At 39.5% G+C, this 13,553-nt stretch overlaps 1 protein-coding gene across 1 annotated transcript in view; it reads right to left on the bottom strand.

Moving 5' to 3' along the window:
- Positions 1-12,293, bottom strand: part of LOC137287757 (uncharacterized) — a 29,383-nt gene extending 17,090 nt beyond the window's left edge. The window contains exons 1-3 of the mRNA XM_067820147.1: positions 11,907-12,293; positions 10,966-11,301; positions 10,452-10,667 (exon numbers count right to left, since the gene is read on the bottom strand). Of these exons, the coding sequence (XP_067676248.1) occupies positions 10,452-10,667; positions 10,966-11,301; positions 11,907-12,210 (856 nt within the window). The 5' untranslated portion in view covers positions 12,211-12,293. The remainder of the gene's footprint in view (positions 1-10,451; positions 10,668-10,965; positions 11,302-11,906) is intronic.
- Between the last annotated feature and the right edge of the window lie 1,260 nt (positions 12,294-13,553).

Below are 13,553 nucleotides of genomic sequence, written 5' to 3'. Positions count from 1 at the left end.
GATAACTGCAATGTGTTTTCACAATTACATTACATCTCGCGAGGCCTTATTCATTCCTAATCAAGCGCTTCCGGTTACGTAGTCTGGCTGCTAGGTGGGCAGCGCCTGCTCCATCGGCCGTGACGGACACAGGGACAGTGCAGCTCTCTCCCTTGGCAGGCATTAAATAAATGAAACAATAGTATCGATGGACGTAGTCTGGTTGTTATAAAGTATTTCGGCAATGTAAGCTTTCTCAATACTGAAATGCCGAAATTGCCCGACAATGATTTCCGTTTAGCATTTCGTATGTCTGCACTAAATATTCAAAGTTATAAATCAAGGTCGGATGTATTGCATGTTGTGTAATGTATGGTTGGAGGAGCATCAAAAGGAATAACAACTGAGTTAAAATAACAAACACGGATGAAAGGATTAGCCGATAACAATCTAACTGCAACATATGTCATATTTGGGATTTCACTTTCTTAGTAAAGTACAAATTCTAGTACTTTTTTCGGTTGAGTCCCATCCGGGATTCGAACCCGCACCCTCAGAGTCAGGCACCTAATCGCCAGCACACAAAGTCAGCTGCCTAGCCCGCTCAGCCACCGCGACTTCCACAAGAAACATACACTACTAAGAAAGTGAAATCCCAAATATGACATATGTTGCATTTGACCACTTTCTAAATGGCATCGTGTAATCATAACAATCTAACTGATTTGTTACTTTTATCTTGCACAGCGGATTTGTCAAAAGTGGGGTACCCCACTGTGCCCCCTGCCTTTGTTTCAGGGTGGATTAACAAGGGATTAAGTACAACCAGTTCTGATCTGAACTTTATTGTACCACAGCATATAACATTTACACGATACTTTATCTCTTTAAAATATAATATAAAAACATCCTACCTACCTACCTACCTACCTACCTACCTACCTACCTACCTACCTACCTACCTACCTACCTACCTACCTACCTACCTACATACCTACCTACCTACCTACCTACCTACATACATACATACATACATACATACATACATACATACATACATACATACATACATACATACATACATACATACATACATACATACATACATACATACATACATACATACATACATACATACATACATACATACATACATACATACATTGTAAATTACATATCACAATTAGATCTAGCCGAGGTGTCAAGGATACGAAAGCGTAAAGGTGTACAATACAGGATGTCAAACCGTACGGTAGGGTGAACACAGAACGTGTTTTCTCCCCTTGCTTGCTGGCTGCTTGATAACCTGTTGCATCTGACAACAGGATAAAACGGAAATGACACAGTCGATCAACAATAAATTCAACGCATTATTACTATAACACACACATGTAGTAACAATTCCCAGTGTTGGAAATCATGGTTTGTCTGGGTATCATAGCAACTAACAAACGGCATCACAGACATACATCCATGTTATTCCTAAGTGAGTGAAGGAGTGAGTGAGTGATTTGTTCCAAGACATTTGATTTATTACTAGTTAATTGTTCATTCTCTAGGGACCACATTTTCACGTTTGTGTGACGTTAATAATAATATTTGTCCATTTATATAGCACAACACTGCACATCAGAAACACTCACAGCGCTAACAATAAACATCAAAACACATTATTGCCCTGGATAACCGAAACTGCCTGCGATGCGATAGAATGTCAATAGTCCTGTGACCTATCCCATCGGGAACGCATTTCCTCTTGGGTGAACAGAGGCAATTTTGAGCAAATTCACTTGCTTAAGATGTGACCTCATGTATCACATATGATTCTTTCTGTCAGCACTATGTGTTACCTTGATATCATCAACGTTATGTTTTCTAAATTTCTCCTAGACCCAGTCAGTCACTATTCATTGGACCTTGTTCTCACCTGACATATAATACTCCAACCGAAGTCGTTGCCGAAGTCCTCCTCGGAACAGAACATGCAACTAACGAAATCACGAAATTCAGTCGCTCTCTTTCAACAAGCAGTTGTCATAAATATGTTTCCAAAAATGAGAAGCAGGTAATCCAGGACATTCTATACTACCAAAACTTCCAATATGCGGCAAGTGAATTTTAATCCAACAAAAACTGAAACGATTTTATTCTCTCGCAAAGTAAATCAAATGAAAGGAACTCAAGTAAATGAAGTATATTTCCATAAACATTTAGGTATTTATCTTCAAAAAGATTGTTATTGGAAATAACAATTTGAAGAGATAGTAAAAGTTGTAAGTCCTATGGTAAACTGTTTACGAAGCTTTAAATATAGATTAACTAGACATACATTAGAATGTATGTATACTTATTATATACTTCCACACTTTGATTATTGTTGCCACATATGGGACAACTGTACGACAGAACAATCTATTATTTTAGAAAATTTACAATTAGACGCTCTAAGAACGATTTGCGGAGCCGTGAGAGGAACCAGTCATGAAAAAGTCTACAATGAGACAAACTTCGTACCATTAGTTAAGCGTAGAGAAATCAAGAAACTTACTTTACTCTACAAAATGAATAATAATCTTACTCCAGCCTACTTATCAGATTTAAGTCCAGAACATGTTTCAGTTTTAAGTTCCTACAATCTGAGAAATAAATTAAATTAATTTATAAATGATAGTATTAGCACAGTTCGTTGCCACATAGAGTCGTATGCTCGGTCCTTTTTACCAAACACCATACTCTTATGGAACAATTTACCACTTGAAATAATTAACTCAGAATCAGTAAATTCATTCAATAAACGACAGACCAAAGAAAGACATGTTCTCTTTGACCTAAACTTTGGATCTAGATTTTGTCAAATAATTCATGCGGGTCTCAGATTGGGGTGTAGTGACTTGAACGCTCATCGCTTTGATAGACATATTTCACATAATCAAAATTGTGCATGTGGGTATAGATGGGAAAACTCTCTCCTGCTCTTATTATGACTCAATAAAATCAGATCAATTTTTCTACACTAGTGGCTTTGACCTAAACTCAGTTCTTCAAAGTAATCAAACTTCAAGCAACGGAAGTAATCAACTTATTCTTGACTCTGTTCATAAATACATACTGCTTTCAAATAGATTCAAATTCTTCTAGACTACAACTACTATGAACCCCTTTAATGCAACTTGTGTAGACGTATTTCCCGAATGTTAATGATCTAATGCCTTTGTGGAAATAAATGTTTCTTTTGCTTTTTTATTTTCTGAAATAATTCCTTGCCCCTGTACTGTGTAAAGTTTGATTGCATTATATCATAGGTAATGGAGAGGCACTTGTCTTAAGCCTTTGGCTCGTTGTGCCAATCCATATTCATGTTATTTATGTTCATGAATAAAATATGTTTACACACAAAAAAAAATACTACCAAAACATGATATACGGTCATCTCTGGCCTGCATCCAGACGGTGTTACATCCCCAGAAACCGATCCGACTGATCGTTCGATATTGACATCCAACACCACTGTTAATCCTTGGATGATCAGAACTGTAACAGGGACCGTGAGTTTCACTATACAAAACAATGCGTCATGAGAGACGAGTAACCATCCTTTACCCACTCCTCTGTCACCATGATGTATGTCACCTGGTACGTGGTGTAAGAATGATAACATCTACCCCAAGAGATAACATAATTATGGTGTGTTTGTCTTCGTTTGGACCAGTGACTCCTCATTTGATTAAGTTGATACTAAGAATGCACTTTTAAGTGTGTACATGTATAATGTTTTCATAAATAAAAGCAGAACCTAATATTGGTCAATAAAATACTAGATCTAGAGAGCTTGGGTTACCACTTGAATCATGGTATATTTAATGCTCTGACACGCCACGCACATATGAAGATGATCATATGTAATGCTCTGACACGCCAAGTACATAGGTAGATGATCTTATATAATGCTCTGACACGCCATATGCAAGCATAGATGGTCATATGTAAAGCTGAAAATCTTAGGCTATGAGTTCCGTACTGTAAACCCACGATGTGGTGACATATTTAGCCCACGTCTATGTACTACACGTATTACATATGTGTTGCCGTAGACTTGCTGACGGTACATTTAGTGTTGATACATGACTAGCGATGCTTAGAAAACGCTTCCTGATGTGTTGTTTCAAATCACACATTCTGATACGACATTGTCTTAGTAACTAAATGACGGGGTATCCATGACGCCTCGTATCACTAACTTTGAGACTGACGTGCAGATAAAAATATCTGTAGACATTCGTATGTTGAGTGGACAAGACGTTACTCATCTGTATTCACAAACGTCAGTATATATCGCATGTAACCTCGAACACTTCCCCTTCTGCTACCTCGTTTAATACTCAATGAAAATAAAAATGAAAATCAATGAGTTTTAAAGTTTTTAATTTGAGAGTAACCGAGTACATTATAAAGCTTCAGTTTGATGGGAGAAAACAACCCAAACATAATTATTCGGTATACGATAACGGTAATGAAACAGCATTGTGAAATGCATTAACGTTGTTGTTTTTTTTCTTCCATGACTGATAGACACGACTCTTACAGTGCCTGTGTATATCAGTTCCGTCCGTTCATTTCAGTCCTATATCAGTGAGTGTGTGAGTTTAGTTTTACGCCGCTTTTAGCAATATTCCAGCAATATCACGGCGGGGGACACCAGAAAATGGACCTTCACACATTGTACCCATGTGGGGAATCGAACCCGGATCTTCGGCGTGACGAGCGAACGCTTTAACCACTAGGCTACCCCACCGCCCAGTCCTATATCAGTGGTTTGGGCGTTGTATATAAGACAAACTACGGTTTATATTAACTGTATTGATCAGAGATGCTATCGTGCTGCCATTGTCCAAAGTGCTATAATTTCCCAAAATCGTGGCTTGCAGCGCACGTGATGCCAGTATTTGTGCGTACATGCTCGAAAATAATCCACGCCGCTAAAATAGTACCAGTCTATACTTGTATATATGTGCAATAACATAACCACACCCCTATCATAGAACCAGTCTATACTTGTATATATGTGTACTAACATGACCCACACCCTTTTCATAGTATCAGTCTATACTTGTCTATGTGTGTACTAACATGGTCCCACCACTATCATATCACCAGTCTATACTTGTCTATGTGTGTACTAACATGACCCACACCCTTTTCATAGTATCAGTCTATACTTGTCTATGTGTGTACTAACATGACCCACACCCTTTTCATAGTATCAGTCTATACTTGTCTATGTGTGTACTAACATGGCCCACACCCTTTTCATAGTATCAGTCTATACTTGTCTATGTGTGTACTAACATGACCCACACCCTTTTCATAGTATCAGTCTATACTTGTCTATGTGTGTACTAACATGGCCCACATCCTTTTCATAGTATCAGTCTATACTTGTCTATGTGTGTACTAACATGACCCACACCCTTTTCATAGTATCAGTCTATACTTGTCTATGTGTGTACTAACATGGCCCACATCCTTTTCATAGTATCAGTCTATACTTGTCTATGTATGTACTAACATGACCCACACACTTTTCATAGTATGAGTCTATACTTGTCTATGTGTGTACTAACATGACCACATCCCTAATATAGTATCAGTCTATACTTGTCTATGTGTGTACTAACATGGCCCACACCCTTTTCATAGTATCAGTCTATACTTGTCTATGTGTGTACTAACATGACCCACACCCTTTTCATAGTATCAGTCTATACTTGTCTATGTGTGTACTAACATGACCCACGCACTTTTCATAGTATCAGTCTATACTGGAGTATATGTGTACTAACATGGCCCACACCCTTTTCATAGTATCAGTCTATACTTGTCTATGTGTGTACTAACATGACCCACACACTTTTCATAGTATCAGTCTATACTTGTCTATGTGTGTACTAACATGACCCACACCCTTTTCATAGTATCAGTCTATACTTGTCTATGTGTGTACTAACATGACCCACACCCTTTTCATAGTATCAGTCTATACTTGTCTATGTGTGTACTAACATGACCCACACCCTTTTCATAGTATCAGTCTATACTTATCTATGTGTGTACTAACATGATCACCATCTCTGACATAGTACCAGGCTGTATCTCGAACCGTGCAAGACTAAATACCTAGGTAACCAGCCGCCATGCCCTAGTCATGATATAAACATGCTGAGTACCAATGAAAAATACACGGGGCAGGATGGCGAATCAACTGAAAAACCGTACATATGGGGTGGAAGATACAAACACGTGTAATATGAAACATCGTACTTTGATGGACACATTCATTCAGGAATAATATGTGTCTCTATTTTGAATTATGATCAAACGGACGAATCATCAAAACTAATTGAACTGAAATACTATTTTACAGATTTGGAAAGGAACCCCTTATTTCTCCGACCAACACTAATTACATACCATTAAGCGGCTATCCTCACGTCATTGTAAAAAAACCTGTCCCCAACAAGTAACAAGTTTGAGAATACAGTTTAACTAAGATAAAGCATGTATTATATTTATCGAATTGTCGCCAGAATTACATTCCTATCAACTGGTTTCAATGATAACCATTGAAATGGTGGGTATAAGCTTTCCTCCATGTCTGAAATTGACACTCTTATCTGCATTTGTCAGAAACAAATGAAAGGAAATCGAACTTAAATCTTTAAATCAATATGTCTGATAGGAGGTAATGAGTTAGCAGCACGTGGCAGTTGGAGTGACGTAGCTCCGAATGGTGCAGGCAGTGAACCCAGTGAAACACCAGTATTGCGGGCAGAATCACCCCAGGCACGCCGACTGTCAGGGGTGTTCTGAAATTAACACAAGACATGATATGAAGCTGATAACTGTGGATGAAATGAATATATTCACTTCACATACTCATTGACACTACAGGTTGCTTGGTCCTAATGTCATGGATGACATCACTAAATAGTCATACTATGTGTTTTGATAGTTTCTGGTATCACTGTGTGTAAGAGACCAACCCTCATGTGATGAAAGGGCGCGTCCACGCCTGTAACCTGGGCACTCTCATCTTCAACCTTGTTCTGAAATATCAGCAAAACCGTATTCATGAATTTACAGGTGAGAACATATTTAGGTTCTCGTTTCATATTGACTATAAACGAGGAGACATTTATGTTAATATTTACTTATTAATCTTATATAATTGCAATAAACAGGTTGCACTGTGTGAATATGTTAATGACAAGAGTCATGGAGTATCTGTCACTGGAGTATCCTTTGGCTGCCCACAATCTAAGCTTGTCTTTGTTGAAAACGAATGTCTTAATTATAACATGATCAGAGCTTCATTATAGAACAATATCGTATTAATGACTGACGATTCAAACAATTCTCTATGGGAATATTTCATGCACCACATAACAGTCTATATATTATTCGAAAGGTACTGGATATTTAGTGTCTTTAATGAGATAAATAGTAAAACAGTGGGACATCGACCTGATGTTGGCATTTGTCGTTGACATTGAAATGACCATGGATGCTATTAAAATGATTGGTCTACCCAACCTACTGTCCATCGCATCATTTACCATGAACTGTTAAACTAATGAATATAATTAATAGTAATATAATAATATGTTCCCAAGACAATCGTGAATATGACTAGGAAAACTCCTAATCAAACGCTCCAAGTCATCATGGTTCATGTCAGGGCATTCTTACTGCAGGCCAGCTCCAGGATCGTTGAGAATGTATTTTTGTTATTGGCGGAGACGAACGCGCCGACAGACCTGGACAACATGGTAACATGTTAATGTTGCTCTGGTGGGGGTATTAAGTAGAAACGTGGGCCCCGCCCAACGTCGCTTCGTCAACCTTAAACAGGCACGACGTTCATGTCGGCGACCCAATATCACAGTGTGTGCCTCCAGCATGTACTCTCGTTAGGACTGACCAGTGACATGGCCATGAATAACATGTAATGGTTTTCTGTTAGCCACAGAGATTTCACCCCACACCATTACCGAGCCAAAACGGTCGTTCTGTTCAAAGTTAAGGGCATGAAAACGTTCGTCTTGTCTACGCTACGCTCTGCGGCTCTCAAAGAAGTAAAAACAAGCCTTACTTCATCCAAAACACTCCTACTCCGACTCGTTCTTGACACGAACGACGTTTTCCATTAGTGTAATGGTCTGTCAATCGTGGGATGGTAGGCTCCCCCTTGAAAGCCGAGTACGAATCGTGTCCACTCGCTCTAACACTTGTAGCTCAGTAAAGGTCATGTGCGCCTGCAATGGCCATTGGTCGACTAGATCAACGTGTGCCATCGAAGTTGACATCGTGGTTGTAATATGTCAACTAATGACTGTGAACATTAAGACCTCGTCACAACACCACAAATGAAAGTTGCCACTCCTACAGTGAGAGAAGACCCATGTCGTGGTTGGTTCAGTCTCATCTGGGATTCGAACCCACACCATCAGAGTCAGGCACCTAATCGCCAGCACACGATCATAAGGTGCCTCACCTGATGTGACTCGATCCAACAGAAGTGGTAGAATCAGTACTTCGCTAAGAAACTGTAATCCCAAATATAACATATGTTACATTTAACTACTTTCTAAATGGCATTGTGTGAACACTGTTGTATATTTCGTTTGCTTCTTTACCATCCACCATCGTCTTCTGATGACTTGCATCCATCATTCATCACAGCAAAATGTTTTATCGTTTTATTTTAAGACCTTTGACAGAATTACCCTGAATGTATGGCCCACATACACACACAACTATTTACACGCTTGCCATTTTTTTTGTATGTTTATAGAAGGAACATTTTTAAGTTGGAAATGTTTGCCTCATCCACTTGACCCTTTGATATTGATTAATATTATAAAAACAAAACCATACATATTGAGGGGTTAGAGAGTGGTAATGTTTTAGTAATACACAATGCATCCTGACGTGCATTGGGCTAGGGAATGACATGTTTTCGTTTTAATGTAATCACCGTTTTGTGGCACTTCTTGTATATAGCAAAAGAGATCGCAGATAGACAAAGCACTGCAACGAGCCCTCCGACGACACCTCCGATGATCGCTGAAAATATATGGTGCATGATGTAAAATGACAAAAGGTACTATGTCATAATCAGGTAAAAAATGAAGGATTTTTCTTGGATGATGGGATTCCAACCTGAATATTACCGTCCCCTATAGCAGACATAATTAAAGTGTAGAGAAAGTTGGAAGCTTGTTTGCACATAACTCAAGCACAATGACTTCATCAAGGTTATAAACATGTGCCATGACGATGCTGAACCTAATACTCTAACCAGTCGTACTAAATTTACTAGATGGTCATTTAGATGTGAAAATGCATGACAGGAAATATTCCCGTCGTTGACAGACTGTGCCCAGTAAAGAATGTGCGACAGTATGTATGTATTACCACGCTGTTGGGATGACATATGGTATGTGTCGTTATGAACCTCCAGTGACGTCGAATTGTGAATGTCCGGGGTGGAATAGGCCTTCAGCAACCCATGTTTGCCATAAAAGGCGGCATTGCTTGCCGTTAGAGGCGACTAACGGGATTAGGTGGGAGGCTCGTTGACTTAGTTGGCACATGTCATCGGTTCCCAATTGATCAGATCGATGCTAATGCTGTTGATTACTGTATTGTCGGGTCCAAGCTCTGTTATTTACATACCGCCGCGATATAGCCAAAACATTGCTTACTGAGGAGTAAAACTAAACTCACTCACTCCAGTGACACTACTCTATAGTCTCGCCAAGTTCTCCTTTTACCCAGTTCACCTTTACAGGCAATGCGCGGGCATTTCCCAGGAATAGTCCTGGGCGTTGAATTATTTTACTTTAACGACTTTTGAAGACTGGTGTAAGTTTGTCTTGCTTTTACTGAACGTAACGGTAATGTATCACATTATTGAAAACGTCCAGTATTTATGTGCCGATGTCTGGCATCGACCCAACAATACATCGCCAGCTTCGTGGTTATATCCACTAGGCCATGAAAAATCGCTGCAGAAGATGCGACCCGTCGTCAGTGTGAACTGTGCGTTTCTCGCAAGATGGGTAGTGCAGGCAGCGCTCATGAAGGACACAGGTAGTGCGCACAGAGCACATGTATTGCCCTCCAAGGCAAGGCATCAACTGCCAGTCGCTTCCCGGTTGATTTCAAAAGTAAATACAAAATATTGAAATTGAGTGTCAGTCGGTTTATAAGTTGGACCAAAACCTTCTCCTGAGTTTTGTTGGAAAAGGTGAGTCCTTGGCCTTATAAACTTGTGTCAATCTCTGCTCAATTTCCCTTGCTGCAGGCTTACATTTTCAAAGAAAACTTTGCAGTCGGTTTTGATCCTGCACTAAACATATATTAGATATAAATGTAAGTAAATGATTATGGTGATTTATGATCCTTCTTACCTGTATTAGACTCTGTTGTCAGTAGTATCATTGTCACTGACGGAGTCCCTTTCACGCGTGTTGTGCCGGAAGTAGGTGTGTCTGATGTGTCTGGTACACCAGTCATCACAGATGGGACCAGTGGGGTCGTAGTTGTAACCTTCGGACAATAATGTGTCACGTCTGATGGAATTTTCGATCCACATGCCACAGACACAAGTCCTTTATTAGCAGAAGCTGAAAATACAGCACCGTACCCATTCAAGCATGCTCATTTCTGCATCATGAAGTGCAGTCGATTGAATATCGAATACGCAATGCAACTGTAATGGCTACCACACATGTGCCACCAGTTGCATGTCAATAAATGTTCCCCCATACATATATATCACAAGATGATTACATGTACACACCCCTTAGTTTGTCATAGATCGAAACAGATCATATCACACCAGACAACTTTGATGAATTCTGAATTCTGACTATGGTGAATGAAAACCAGTTGTTTCAATTACATGTCTAAAGGATACAATACCTGTCACAAGAATCCACAGCAGTCCACTGGTACTCGTGCCAACGCTTGCAGTCTTGTTCAGGGTAATGTCTATCTTGCTGGTATTACTTTGAAATAATATGTTGTTAACGGTGTCATTACACTTCAAAATGGTGCGATTTCCGCCTTCCTCCGAAAAGACGAGGGTGCAAGAGGATGAGTTCACGGTGTTGCCAACAAGTTTAACGGTAATGCTTGACTGACATGTATATGCAACGCAATGAGAGTTTGTATCAGAATGGACTGCCTGGTTGTCAAGTAAGAACACCTGTGAGTCTTTGAGCGTGGAGTCCCCGGTGAAACTCAAAATTTTATCATCTGAAAATGCAGTGTTGCAGTCACGGTCAGCAATAACATGAAACAGATCTGAGTGGGTGAGTGAGTGAGTGAGTTTAGGTTTACGCCGCACTCAGCTATATTCCAGCTATACGGCGGCGGTCTGTGATTAATCAAGTCTGGATCAGACAATCCTGTGATAAACAACACAAGTCTGATACGATGACATGTGTCATTCATCTTTATATGGATCACACGAAACCTTTGGATGAGTACTCTCGTGTGCGGTGTCAGGAGCGGCACGAAACATCCTTAAGGTAGGTCATCATCATATGTAACAATTAATGATGGAAGTGATAATTAGATGCCCGTGAGGTATCAGCCAATAGGAAATGACGCTAATTAGAGTTCTATATAACGATGAACACATCAAGTGTTGAATCGATAGTAAGGCTAATACCTGAAACGTTTGATCACACCCTTCAGGAGATGTAGTGGACAACGAAGCCTGTCATTTTTTGGCCTTATTCTAGTATCCTGTCAAACATTTCTAAGTCATACGTTGGTAAAACTATTATTATGCTGATTATGTATGTTATCGTAAAGTGTTAGAGTTGTCTTGAATGTATCTATTCAACAGTACTTACCATCAACACATTCGTATTCAAACATAATGCAATTCCAGTCCATTTGGATCCTGTCACTGTCTTTCCCATTCAACTGACAGTACTGTCTTCCTATGCATTGTGTCACAAAATCTTTGTACATGTTGTCCTGTCCCGGGATCAGTAAAGCTTTAGCTGGAAGTTCATACGTTCTCATGTCTTCAACAACCGTCAAATTCTGACAACATTGTTCACAGGTCTTACCACTTAGTGTCTTCGATGTTATCAAATTTTGACAATGCGAAGCGGTTTTAAATTTTCTGGTTGTGAACATTTTAGGATACATCTTTTCACGATCTTTACATCTACCGGGATCGGTGGAGAACTGGTGTGGATAGCATCCTGCTTTGGTATACGTCCTATTCCCAACGATATCTGCATTGTGGAATAAGAAATTGGCTAATTATAGCATATCATCCAGGCTGCATTTACCTTTACGTTTTATTTACTTCCACGATGATATACTAAGGTACAGTTAAGGTTTCAAAGCATTCAGACTTACTTTACTCAAATGTCGAGTGTATATGCGGTTTTGCGTGCGCTTTCGTTAATCGAATGTTTAATTAATTTCATACTTATTTGGCCACGCTTTCACATATGCCTAATGGCATAGGGCTACCACATATGAAAAAGCTTTCTATGTGGTATGTGCGCATTCAGTACGCATGAAAAAGACACTGACAGTCAGGAGAGTGAAAGAAGAGTGGCAAGAAAGAAAAGAGGCTAGACAAGAGCAGGATATACGATGATCCATTACATGCATTCCGTGCTTGGTAAACTGAAAGGGTAGCCTATGACTCTCCCTCCTTCTGTCTCCTAGTTTCTTGTTGAGTGACCATGCTTACCGACGAACTGAAGGGTGAAAGTGAAAAGATGAACTATCCGTATCTTGGACACCATCTCCTATCCGTATGTTCTTCCTTCTGAAATGGTGCCGTAAGCGAAGACATTTTATATATATGATTCCCACAAGTATTTGATTCGGTCTTTCCCTGTTAAATGCATAGCAACCATATAGGGCTGTCTATTTGTAATCGTTCTGGTTTTGTCTGTTTTTGCCTGCGTACCATGATCGCTTCCGATCCAGTGCACAACTTATCAACCTTAATTAATTTTGCATGAAAAGATCATATAGAATATATGCCTGGTTGAGAGTAGAACATCGTCTGTTTTTGATTTACCAGATACATTAAACCCTAGAAATACAGCCACGAAAGGCAAATCAGTTTCACTCGAATACCTGTCAACAGTTGAAACATGTTGCCAGTTATTGTCAGTATGCATGCTCTAACAGTTGTGATGGATTTATAATTAGTAGTTTCATGTACTGCCACATATATTTGACTTTGTAGACGACCCATTGAAATCTGGTTGCATTAAGATGCGGAGAAATCACACCGGTGATAAACAGATATGCGATATTCACATCACATTGCTGGCTGTCACATTTCTAAAATACGGGAACACGAAGTGATCATCACAACACCCTGCCTGATAACGTTCCAATGATTGTAAACACGAGTAGAAGACATATTCCGGTGTTATTTCTTGTTCTGAATAACAAGTCAACTAGAGAAGCAGATATTAACGTCAGTGTACTGTTGCAGACAGGACCTCCAGCAATCGAAA

The sequence above is a fragment of the Haliotis asinina genome, chromosome 6 (assembly GCF_037392515.1).
Source record: "Haliotis asinina isolate JCU_RB_2024 chromosome 6, JCU_Hal_asi_v2, whole genome shotgun sequence".
NCBI lineage: Eukaryota > Metazoa > Mollusca > Gastropoda > Lepetellida > Haliotidae > Haliotis > Haliotis asinina.
This window is presented reverse-complemented; position numbering and strand designations above follow the sequence as displayed.